The 13550-nt window shown below is 47.4% G+C and overlaps 1 protein-coding gene across 1 annotated transcript in view; it reads left to right on the forward strand.

Moving 5' to 3' along the window:
- mtus2 (microtubule associated scaffold protein 2) overlaps positions 1 to 13550 on the forward strand; it is a 67877-nt gene that overhangs the window by 20106 nt on the left and 34221 nt on the right. Inside the window, exon 4 of the mRNA XM_033022845.1 lies at positions 3934 to 4039. Coding sequence (XP_032878736.1) covers positions 3934 to 4039 — 106 coding nt within the window. The remainder of the gene's footprint in view (positions 1 to 3933; positions 4040 to 13550) is intronic.

Consider the following 13550-nt stretch of genomic DNA (forward strand, 5'->3'; position numbering starts at 1 on the left):
CCATAGATGCTGCTGCACCCGCTGAGTTTCCCCAGCAATTTTGTGTACCAGTTCAACAACTACTTTGGTTCTGTCTTCACTAAGGAAGACACAAACAATTTCAGGAAATACTATTGGACCGAGGATAGTAGGAGTAGGAAGGTTTCAAGGTCAAGGTTTCAAGGTTTCATTTAATCCACATTAGTCAGGAAATGGTGTTATGTAAACTGTTGGCTGAAGGCATATAAATCCCCAGGGCCTGATGGTCTAGAAATCGTGGTTGCATTTGTGATCATATTCCAATGTTCTATAGACTCTGGATCAGTTCCTGTGGACTGGAGGGTAGCTAATGTAACCCCACTTTTTAAGAAAGGGGGGAGAGAGAAAAAAGGGAATTATAGACCAGTTAGCCTTACATCGGCAGTGGGGAAGATGCTGGAGTCAATTATTAAAGATGTAATAGCAGCGCATTTGAAGCAGTGACAGGATTGGTCAAAGTCAGCGAGGATTTATGAAGGGGAAATTATGCTTGACTAATCTTCTAGAATTGTTTGAGAATGTAACAAGTAGAATGGATAAGGGAGAGCCAGTGGATCTGGACATTAACAAAAGTATATGACAAGGTCCCACACTAGAAATCAGTGTGCAAAATTAGAGCACATGGTATTGGAGGTAGGGATTGACATGGATAGAGAACTGGTTGGGAGACAGGAAGAAAAGAGTAGGAATTAATGGGTCTTTTTCAGAATGGCAGGCAGTGACTAGTGGGGTACCGCAAGGCTCAGTGCTGGGACCCCAGTTACAATATATATTAAATATGTAGACAAGAGATTTAAATGTAACATCTCCAAGTTTGCAGATGACACAAAGCTGGGTGGCAGTGTGCGCTGTGAGGAGGATGCTATGAGGCTGCAGGGTGACGTGGAAAGGTTCGGTGAGTGGGTAGATGCATGGCAGATGTAGTATAATGTAGATACATGTGAGGTTATCCGCTTTGGTGGCAAGAACAAGTCGGCAGATTATTATCTGAATGGTGTCAGATTAGGAGAAGGGGAGGTGCAACGAGACCTGAGTGTGCTTGTACATCAGTCACTGAAAGTAAGCATGCAGGTACAGCAGGCAGTGAAGAAAGCAAATGGCATGATGGCCTTCAAAGTGAGAGAATTTGAGTATAAGAGCAAGGAGGTCCTACTGTAGTTGTACAGGGACCTGGTGAGATCATACCTGGTGTATTGTGTGCAGTTTTGGTATTGTCTCCTAATTTGAGGAAGGACATTCTTGCTATTGAGGGAGTGCAGCGTAAATTCACCAGGTTAATTCCTGGGGTGGCGAGACTGACATATGATGAAAGAATGGGTCGACTGGGCTTGTATTCATTGGAATTTATAAGGATGAGAGGAGATCTTATAGAAACACATACAATTCTTAAGGGATTGGATAGGCTAGATGCAGGAAAAATGTTCCCGATGTTGGGGGAGTCCAGAACCGGTGTCACAGTTTAAGAATAAGGGGTAGGCTATTTAGTGCTGACATGAGGAAAAACATTTTCACCCAGTGAGTTGTGAAACTGTGGAATTCTCTGCCGCAGAAGGCAGTGGATGCCTATTCACTGGATGTTTTCAAGAGAGAGTTAGATATAGCTCTTAGGGCCAACGGAATCAAGGGATATAGGGAGCAAGCAGGAACGGGGTACTGATTTTGGATGATCAGCCATGATCATATTGAATGGCAGTGCTGCCTCGAAGGGCCGAATGGCCTACTCCTGCACCTGTTTTCTACGTTTCTATTTGGGCAACTTCATTGATTGCTACCTTGAACAAAAAAAATTGCTAACTAAAAAGCAATTTCTTTGAAGATGGAGCAAAAGCATAGGAGAGAGAAGATGAAAAACATTACAGAACAATGTTTTACCAAGGTACACAAAATTGCTGGGGAAACTCAGCGGGTGCAGCAGCATCTATGGAGCGAAGGAAATAGGCGACGTTTCGGGCCAAAACCCTTCTTCAGACTGTTTTACCAAGTACTACTTTATCTTCTCTGGGAAGAATTGAAGATGACATAAAATATGTAGGTGATGAAAGGATATAGATCATGTGCAAGCAGATAAGATTAGTTTAACTTGCATCATGTTCAGCACAGACATTGTGGGCCAAATAATCTGTTCCTGTGCTGAACTTTTCTAAGTTCTATGTATACTCTATAACTTTGAAAATCTTTTGACCATAAGAAGGTTAATTGTGAAATAGCTATATTTGTCTCGTTCAGACAATAAAAGCAAAGTATTATAACATTTAAGTGTCACAGTTTCTTGCTTTCTCCCAGTTTGACTTTGCCATGTAGCAGCACTTGTTTCAGTGAAGTGGGTGCACCATTTGTGAAACACCACTTGCTTCAGTGCATACTGCAACAACTGGAGAAGAAATGGGACATTGGTGTTATTTGTAAAGGCTGTGTTGAAGACACAGTTGAACGTTTAAGCAGCAGTCTGCTAACCAACTCTGTTATATAGACCTAACAGAATAATATTTGTATGTCCTTTATCAAAACAATTGACAGGATTGCCATCTTAATGGAGACACAAGAAACAACAGATGCTAGCGCTCCCCCAACACTATATGTGTTGCTATCTGAAATGTTTTTCATGGCATAATCACTGCATTGCCACATTGGAACATTTTGTTATTCTTTTGGAACTTCAGATGGTTAGTGGATTTTATGGGAAACTAGACCAAGTGGGACCCGTTGGGCCCTGTCCCCCAACGCGGGGGGTGGGGGGGGGGGGCAGCGTCGGCGTTCACCCCGAGGAGGGGGGGGGGGGGAGGAGGGGGGGGGGGGGGGGGAGGTGGGGGGGAGATGTTTATCGCCACCAGGGGAAAAATGTGAGTAGGATGTGTGAAAATGGGAAGGCTGTGGCCTCGCATTTGGAAGAAGATAGGAATTTACCAGATTGGCACGCACACACGCATGCACGCACAGACACACACGCACACATGCACGCACAGACACAAACAAGACAAAGACTTTTAGTTATATAGAGATTTTGGTTAACTAATGTCAGTATGGACAAAGGAGGGTCCAGACCCAAAACGTCACCTATCCATATTCTTCAGAGATGCTGCCTCACCCGTTGAATTACTCCGGCACTTTGTGTCATAAGATGATACGGTCATAAGGAATAGGAGTAAAATTAGGCCATTACGCCCATCAAGCCTACTCTGCCATTCAATCATGGCTGATCTCTGTCTCCCTCCGAGCCCCATTCTCCTGCCTTCTCCCCAAAACCTCTGACACCCATACTAATCAAGAATCTATCTATCTCTGCCTTAAAAATATTCTTTAACGGCCTCCACAGCCTTCTGTGGAAAAGAATTCCACAGATTCACCACCCTCTGACTAAAGAAATTTCTCCTCATCTCCTTCCTAAAATATCGTTCTTTAATTCTGAGGCTACGACCTCTAGTCCTAGAATCTCCCACTAGTGGAAACGTCCTCTCCATGTCCACTCTATCCAAACCTTTCACTATTTTGTATGTTTCAAGGAGGACCCCCCTCATTCATCTAAACTCCAGTGAGTACAGGCCCAGTGCCAACAAACGCTCATCATAGGTTAACCTACTAATTCCTGGGATCATTGTTGTAAAACTCCTCAGGACCCTCTCCAGAACCTGAACATCCTTCCTCCGGTATGATGCCCATAATTGCTCACAATATTCCAAATGCGGCCTTACTGGCTCCTTATAGAGCCTCAACATTACATCCCTGCTTTTGTATACAAGCCCCCTTGAAATAAATGCTGTCATTAAGTTTGCTTTCTTTCCTACTGATTGTCTTCAATATGGACAACCTTTATATCTATATTCCAAATTAGTTTGAAAAGTTTACAGATAAAAGATACTTGAAGTGTACTTGAGGTTTGTGGTGGTTACCAAATGTTTTATTCTTATATTTTATTAGATTGAAGACATGACAGCTATCCATACTAGTACAATCACAGAACTGGAGAATAATCACACTGTTGCAATAACTATTCTTCAAGACGAACATGAAAAGAAACTTGAAGGTATTACTTGGGACCAGTGCGACTGTTATGATGGTGGATAATCCAAATTTGAAAATACATCACCATGCCTTCAATCGTCAGGTCTGAGTCCTGAGACTCTATCGTGACCGTTGTTGAAGACTCCCATCAGAGGAATCACAGTGAGGAAAGTGGGTCACCACCACCTTCTCAAGGGCAATTGGAGATGGGCAATAGATTTTGGCCTTGACAACAATGTCTAGATCCTGCAAAGTGAATAAGTAGAAAGAACTGTTTCTCTCCATTCATCACATGGGATCCAGGGCAAGAAAGCCAACTGGATCCAAAATTGGCTTGAAGGTAGGGAACAGAAGATGACGGTAGAGGGTTGTCGTTCAGACTGGAGGCCTGTAACAAGTCGTGTGCCACACGGATTGGTGCTGGGTCTACTGCTGCTCCTTATATATATATATATATATATATATATATATATATATATATATATATATATATATACTAGACGAAATGTGGAACCGTTGGGTCCCCCTCCCCAACGCAATATTCCACCACTCACCCATACACGAGGCGATGTTCAGTCAAAATGACGATCCCGGCCCAGCAACCCTCCCCCAACTGCGCAGGCGCGGCTGCCGGGCCCACAGTGCGCAGGCACGACTGCCGCGATCAAACTTGTGCTGTTGACGGTTAAACCCTCCCCCAACTGCGCACGAGCGAGGAGACGGCGCCATTTTGCATGGTGACGCCGCTGACGGGCCCAGCAAGCGGGAGCGAACTGCGCAGGCATGACTGCTGCAATGATTCACAGTGTAAAGTAGAGAATAAAGTAAATTAAAGTTTATTAAGGGAATTACTTTGTCAAATGGAACAAAACTTGCTACTGCACACCCCAGGCAAATGGTGAGTAAGGTGCCCCTAAAATTAAAGTGCTATCGTGTACCGTTTTGGCTGTATTTCGAGAACGTAAAGGCATGCATAAAAAAAGATACTTTTTAGCTATATTTTAAAAGTTTATAAAGGGAAATACTTTGTCAAATCGAACGAAACTTGCTACTGTACACCGCAGGCGAATGGTGAGTAAGGTGGGCCTAAAATTGTTGCGCTATCGTGTACCGTTCTGGCTGTATTTCGGGCATATACATACATACAAGATGATAGTTTTAGTTATATACTAGACCAAGTGCAGACCCAATGGGTCTGCTCCCCCGACGCACCCATTCCCTACCCGTAGCCCCCACGGGAGGCGTGGTTCTCCAACTCAAACTGTTCCCGAACATAAATTAAGCTGATCACTGCTAGCCGAGCCATTGTGACGTCATCAGTTGATGCTGGTCGTTTTAAATTCAAAGTCTTTTCATTTTTTTAAACTTTAATCAGTAATAAGTCGAGAAATAAAGCATAAAATGTTCGGTGAAGGTGATCTCTGCCTAGAGGGGAAAAATGAGAATCAGAATATGTAAAAATATTGTGAAAGTTGGCATTTTTAAAGCTTTAATCGCGAATAACTTGTCAAATATAGGATGAAATCTTCAGTGAAGCTGATCACTGCTAGCCGAGCCATTGTGACGTAATCAGTGAAAGCTGGTTGCTTTAAATTCAAAGTTTTTTGATGTTTTTAAACTTATAACTGATTAAAAGTAAGTAAGAAGTCGAGAAATAAAGCATAAAATGTTCAGTGAAGGTGGTCTCGGCCTCGAGGGGAAAAATGTCAATCAGAATATGTAAATTGTAATCATTACCGCGAAAGTGTAAAGACAACTACTTATACACACATATACACACGTACAAGATCAGACTTTTAATAAGTATATGATAGATATACTAGAACAAGTGGGACCCGTTGTGTCCCTGTCACACGGGAGGCCTGGTCTCCCAATGCAACCCATTCCCCCAACGCAATATTCCACAACTCACTCGTTCCCCCAACGCAACCCATTCCCCCAACGCAATATTCCACCACTCACCCATAGCCCCCAACTGTGCAGGCGTGGCTTATTTCCCCTCATCCCCCAGCACTCCCTCCCCCTCTTCACCCTCCCTCTTCTTTCCCCTCTCCTCTCCCTCCCACTCACCTCTCCCTCCCTCTCCGTTCCCCTACCCTGAGTCACTCCCTCTCTCCTTCCATAACCCCTCTCCCCTCCCTACCCCTTCCTCTCTCTCTATTAAACAACAATCCTCTCCTCGTCCCCACCGCCAGTCCCTCTCTCTTCTTACAACAATGTTACAAATCTCTGATTGGACTGGGAGTCCTGTCTTTGTTACATTGTCCATAACCCCTCTCCCCTCCCTACCTGAAGTGGGACCCGTTGGACCTCGTTCCCCCAACGCAATATTCCGGTCTGGACCCGCGGGAGGGGGAGGTTGGAACATGACTCCGGGCCTAGCCCGTGTCTGTGTCCAACTGCGCTCACGGCCCTGGGCTGTGGTTCGAGCTGGTGCGAGAGGGCCCGCGGGGAAGCTTCTCCCTCTCCCTCCCCCCACCCTCGGCTGGCTGCCTCTCCCTCTCCCTCTCCCCCCCCCTTCCCACGACTCCGCACGTGCGGCATTTTAAAATAACTGAAGGTCAGTCAGTGACTTTTTGAGGCTGAGGTCTTGATCCGCAGGAGGGGAGGGAGAAGCGGGACTCTGGGCGCAATCCGTGTCTGTGTCCAGCGTGCTTTTATCGGGGACGAGTTTTTTCTTATGTAAATTAGATCCCATTGTGACGTCATAGCTGTAACTGCCACTGCACTTGAAGTGGGGTTTTGTAACTCACAAACTACAAGGGCAAGGGGGGGCCGATCATCTGCAGCAGTAACAACTCGCTAGCTGAGGAGCTCAACCATTTTTTCGCCCGTTTTGAGCTGAATGAGGCGGAGCCTGCACCTGCAGCCACGCCCAGCACTGACGACCTGGCACTCACTGTGAGTACGGAGGACGTCAGAAGAACACTCCGCAGGGTCAACCCCAGGAAGGCTGCTGGCCCAGATGGCATCCCAGGGAGAGTATTGCGGGACTGTGCAGACCAGTTAGCGGAGGTTTTCAGCGACATCTTCAACCTCTCTCTGTCAACGTGCACTGTCCCTAAATGCTTTAAGACTGCTACCATCGTGCCTGTACCCAAAAAAACAGCCATTACCAGCTTGAATGACTATAGACCTGTTGCTCTCACTTCAACGGTGATGAAGTGTTTTGAACGGCTGGTCCTGGCCCACATTAAGTCCTCACTCCCATCCACCCTGGATCAGCATCAGTTTGCATATAGAGCTAATAGGTCAACGGAGGATGCCATCAACATAGCTCTACATTCTGCACTGACACATCTGGAGCGTCCTGGCTCATATGTGAGGATGTTATTTGTAGATTTTAGTTCTGCATTTAATACAATCATCCCCAGCAGAATGGTGGACAAACTGTCTGATCTGGGTGTTAATGCAAACACATGCGGATGGATTAAGGACTTTTTAACAGATCGCCCACAGACTGTCAGGATGGGGTCCAATTACTCCCCAGTCCTGACGCTCAGCACAGGAGCGCCACAAGGTTGTGTGCTGAGTCCCATCTTGTATACAATATACACTTATGACTGTATACCAACACACAGTACAAACAGGATCATCAAGTTTGCGGACGACACGACTGTGGTGGGACTGATAAACAACAACGACGAGTCTGCCTACAGGGATGAAGTCCAAAAACTGACTGTCTGGTGTACCAAAAACAACCTGGTACTCAACCCATCAAAGACAAAAGAGCTGGTCGTTGACTTCAGGAGGAAGAGGAGAGAGGAACCTGCTCCCTTATACATCAAAGGAGACATGGTGGAGAGAGTCACTGGCTTTAAGTTCCTGGGAATAAACATCTCCCAGGACCTCAAATGGCAAATGAACACCGTCACTCTCGTGAAGAAGTCACATCAGCGGCTGTATTTCCTGAGGTCTCTGCGGAGAGCAAAACGTCTCACAGCCGCTGCTGTTGTCCTTCTACCGATGCGCCGTGGAGAGTATCCTCTCCTATGGAATCCTGGTGTGGTTTGCTAGCTGTACTGTGGCTGAGAGGAGGGCGCTGCAGGGAATTATAAAAACTGCGCAGAACATTACAAACGCCCAACTGCCCTCCTTGGATGACATATATAGGGCCCGATGCTTACGCCGGGCCACAAATATCAAGCAGGACACATCCCACCCTGCCAACCACCTTTTTACTCTGCTACCCTCTGGGAGGCGATTCAGGACTCTGAAGGCTCGCACCGGTAGACTAAAAAATAGTTTCTACCCATGTGCGATAAAAGAGCTAAATTCCAACATAGAATGCTGGGGAAGCAAAATGTAATTCCAAGAAATGCCGCCAAATTCTTTTAAATTCTTTTAAATTCTTTTAAAATACCTATTTATTATTTACTAATAAGTGTACATATGTGTTAATGGTTGTCGTGTTTGTATTTTTTTTAACCGGAGGAGATGTAATGGAATTTCGTTGCACAGTATTGTGCAATGACAATAAACGTATTCATTCATTCATAAAGTTAAACATGTGAATAACCTGTAAAATATAACATCAATCTGAACGAAATTTGATACAACACACCACAGGACAATGGTGAGTAAGGTGTTGCAAAAATTGTAGCGCTATCATGTACCGTTTTGGCGTAGTTCAGGTCATGAAAAGCAAGTAAACAAACACACAAACGCAATATTCCACCACTCACTCGTTCTCCAACAGGGGAGGCCTGGTCCCCCAAAGCAACCCGTTCCCCAACGCAATATTCCACCACTCACCCATTCCCCCAACGCAACCTGTTCCCCAACGCAATATTCAATCACTCACCCATAGCCTCCAACTGCGCAGGGGCTGCTCATTTCCCTTTATTCACGCTCCCTCATTTTAAACTTTAAAAAAATGCAATTGCACTTGCTTGAACTGGCCGGACCCAGTGTCCTGGGTTAGCAACATTGTAGCGAGCAGGGCGACAATCTCATTGTGACATCATAGCTGTAAGTGCCAGTGCAGAGAGAAGAATTATTTCTCAAATTGGGGTTTTGTAAATGTAAAAATGTGAATAACATTTAAAATATAACATCAATCTGAACGAAACTTGACACACTACACCACAGGACAATGGTGAGTAAGGTGGTGCAAAATTGTGGCGCTATCGTGTGCTGTTTTGCCGTAATTCAGGTCATGAAAAGCACACACACACAAACACGCAAATTCACACACAAGATTAGAGTTTTAGTAATATACTAGACCAAGTGCAGACCCGTTGGGTCTGTTCCCCCAAAGTGTGGTTGCGGGGGGGGGGCGGGGCGGCATGCGGCATCACACACACTAACTACCCCCCCCATACGCTAACTACCCCCCTTGATATTATATTAATATTATTCATTTGCTCCTTTTACCCCATAACCGCCCTATCCACTGACGCATAGCCCCCAACTCGCAGGCACTTCTAGAGAGGGAGTTGGGGAGGGGGTAGAGAGTGAGGGCATAGAAACATAGAAATTAGGTGCAGGAGTAGGCCATTCGGCCCTTCGAGCCTGCACCGCCATTCAATATGATCATGGCTGAACATCCAACTCAGTATCCTGTACCTGCCTTCTCTCCATACCCCCTGATCCCTTTAGCCACAAGGGTCACATCTAACTCCCTCTTAAATATAGCCAATGAACTGGCCTCAACTACCTTCTGTGGCAGAGAATTCCAGAGATTCACCACTCTCTGTGTGAAAAATGTTTTTCTCATCTCGGTCCTAAAAGATTACCCCCTTATCCATAAACTGTGACCCTTTGTTGTGGACTTCCGCAACAGAGAGAGAATGGGGAGAGACAGAGAGAAAGGGACAGAGACAGAAGGGCAAGAGAAGGGCAAGGGAGAGGGGGGTGGAGGGGTGGGGGAGGAAGGGTGAGAGAGATGGGAGGACAGAGAGAGGGGAGGAGAGAGAGGGGGGAAGAGGGAGGGGGAGAGGGGGGAGGAAGGGTTGGGAGGGGATGGGGTGGAGGGAAGGGGGTAGGGGAGGGGGGAAGGGGGTTTAGTTCAAGTTCAAGTTCAAGTGCGTCTTTTGTCATGTGTCCCTGATAGGACAATGAAATTCTTGCTTTGCTTCAGCACACAGAACATAGTAGGCATTTACTACAAAACAGATCAGTGTGTCCATATACCATAATATAAATATATACACACATGAAAAAATAAACTAATTAAGTGCAAATAACAGATAATGGGTTATTAATAATCAGAGTTTTGTCCGAGCCAAGTTTAATAGCCTGATGGCTGTGGGAAGGGAGGGTGGGGGAGGGCAGGGGGTGGGGGAAAGGAAGGGGAGAGAGAGAGTGGGGGGGGAGAGAGAGGGGGGAGAGACAGAGAGAGCAAAATACAACCGTGCTTCACGCATTCAGAATGTTCTGGAAATGAAGCGTGCGTGTCTCATGCACGAAAGCTGGCGGCAGCTCTATGGAATTCAGGGGAGCAGCCTGCCGCGTCACACACACACTAACCACCCCACCTCTAACCCCCCCCCCCTTCCTCTAACCACCACCCCCCTCCCCCCTCTAACCACCCCCCCATCCTCTCCCCCCTCTAACCACCCCCCCTCCTCTCCTCCCTCCCCTCCTCTCCCCCCTCCCCTCCTCTCCCCCCTCCTCACCTCTACCCCCCTCCTCCTCTCCCCCCCTCCTCCTCTCTCTCCCCCCTCTCCCCTCTCCACCCCTCCCCCCCCACACACACACACACAGCGGGTCCGATCTAAGCTGTCAATGAATACAGCAAATTTATTTTTTTGAATCTGTCTTTGAAATTAAAAGTTAATGTTAAGAATTAGTGATGTTAAGTGACAAATAATTAAATTAAATTAAATGAAAACCAATGGGATCTACAACCTGGCAGCTGGGGGGGGGGGGGGGGGGGGGGGGAGATAGGGCCGGGGGGGGGGGCCAGTTGGGCCAGGTGCAAAGGCATTGTGAAAGGGAGGGAGGGGGGGAGGGGAGAGATCTCCCACCCCTGTCCCATTGTGATTAGACATCTGTGACTCATGCAGAAGTTTGATTTTAGTGGGATCATGTAAAGGTTCCGATCTCCCACACCTGTCCCATTGTGATGTCATATATGTAAATGAGATCCATTGTGATTGGACATCTGTGAGGTGGCACTGACTCATGCAGCAGTTTGATTTTAAACTTTTTTGATGTTTTGTGAACAATTTTATTCAAAATCTGGGGAAATAATTGACCAAATCTAGAAAGGAGTGCATTTATGAAATCGTAAGTTAAATCCCTACCGAAATTGTAAAAATCTCAGCGTTTTTGCGTCCTGTTTTCGAGGAAATACGTTTCACATGCAAAATGACACACACACATACACACACACACAGAGTTTTAAAAGTATATAGATAGATATAGACTAGACCTAGGTGGACCCATCACATGGGAGGCCTGGTCCCCCATGCAACCCGTTCCCCCACGCAATATTCGACCACTCACCCACAGCCCCCAGGGGAGGCCTCACTACTCACCTATTCCCCCAACGCAACCCGTTCCCCCAATGCAATATACCACCACGCACCCATAGCCCCCCAACTGTGCAGGTAGGCTCATTTTTTCACCCTCCCTTATTTTAAATTGCACTAACATTTTTTAAATTATTTAATGTGATGTAGGTGCCACCGACATGGTCATTAAACTTTGCTGTGGCTTTGCAATCACATATGTGCTGCGTTAGGCTGGCAGAATCTTCCCCTGAAGGACATTTACTGTCCTGGTATAGCAACATTGCAGCTAGGGAATTGTGATGTCAAAGCTGGTAACTGCCAGTTCAGATTTTAAGAAATCTTTCTCAAAGTGGGGTTTTGTAACTTTTTAAATGTCAGTAACGTGAAATATAACATCAATCTGAACGAAACTTGACACAAACGACCACAGGACAATGGTGAGTAAGGTGGACCAAAATGTTTAGCACTATCTTGTACCATTTTGGCGTAGTTCTGTCATGAAAAGCACGCAAAATCACACACACAAGATGAGTGTTTTAGTAATATATATAGATAGACTAGACCAAGTGGGACCCGTTGGGAGAGAGGGGGGTAGAGAGGGGGGGGAGGCCCGGGCCAAGCCAAGGGGATGGGAGAGTGGGGGGGAGAGGGGAGGAGGGGGGGGGGAGAGAGAGGAGGGGAAGAGAGGGGGGAGAGAGGGGAAGGGGAGAGAGCCGGTTGGGCCGACGCAGTCTTCCGCTATGATCTTTGGTGTTTGAACAACGGGGGGAGGAGGGAGGTGAGCAGACAACGTGCAGGCAGATCCATTGTCACGTCATCAGCGAAAAAGAGGCGTTTTGATTTCAAAGTTTGATAGAATTTGTGAACTAATAACTAAAACAAGAAATAAAGCATTGTAGTGCGTGGGTCTCAAAAGGAAGCACGAAGTCCAGTGTTTTGAGAGGCACCTTTTATTATGTTCCTCCCGGTTGTAGGGAAGACCAAACAAGAGAAAGATGGCACCCAAACCCCTGCCTTTAAACCCTCTGGCTAAGGGCCGCCTCCGGACTGAACCACTCCCGTGCTGAGGGGTTCGACAGTATGATGGCACGACCCTTGGGAGCCGCCACAGGAACCCCCCCTGAACCAGAGGCACGAAACGCACCGGCGGGCGCACGACCCGCCGGCCCGCGTGCGGAAGTCAGCCGATCGTGGGGCTTGCGGAGGCATAGGTGGAGGGACTGGTCGAGGGACCGGCGGGAGGACAGGTGGAGTGACAGGCGGAGTGAGCCGTGAAGGGGGCGCCCTCGAGGCCGAGGTTGGGCAACCTCCAGGTGTGCCGGCTTCAAACGGTCATTCGACACTGCCTCCGGCCGGCCCCCCATGTGCAGGACAAAAGTCGACTGCCCGTGTTCCAGCACCCAGAACGGGCCCTCGTACGGCCTCTGGAGTGGCGTCCGGTGGGCATCACGGCGCAGGAAGACATATGGGCAGTCCCAGAGGGCTGATGGCACGTGTGGGCGAAATGTCCCATGGACAAGAAATAAGACATTTTCAGGTAAGCCAATTTTGGACACCAGGGGGTAAATCTCTACCAGAATATGTAAATTTTTTAGCGTTCGCACGTCGTTTTTTCGAGAAGATGTGAAAATACACAATCAAATAAATAAATACACACACACACATCCAAGATCAGAGTTTTATAGTTATACTAAACCAAGTGCAGACCCGTTGGGTCTGTTTCCCCAACGGCGTTTGCGGGGGGGGGGGGCTACGGCATCCACACTAACCACCCTTCAAACACACAGGTGGGGGGAGGGGGGGAGAGGGAGACGGGGTGGGGAGAGAGGGGAGGGAGGGGGAGGAGGAGGAGGAAACGGGAGAGATTTGGGAGGGAAAGGAGAGTGGGGTAGGGGGTGAGAGGGGGATGGGGAGAGAGGTGTGGGGGTGAGGAGGGGGTGGGGAGGGAGGGGAGGAGGGAGGGAGGGGGAGAGGGGTGGGGAGAGAGGGGAAAGAGTGGGGAGGGAGAGTGGAGGGGGAGGGGGGGAGAGAAGTGGTAGAGTGGGGAGGGAGGGGTAAGGGGAGTGATGGAAG

The sequence above is a fragment of the Amblyraja radiata genome, chromosome 6 (genome assembly GCF_010909765.2).
Source record: "Amblyraja radiata isolate CabotCenter1 chromosome 6, sAmbRad1.1.pri, whole genome shotgun sequence".
NCBI classification, from domain to species: Eukaryota; Metazoa; Chordata; class Chondrichthyes; order Rajiformes; family Rajidae; genus Amblyraja; species Amblyraja radiata.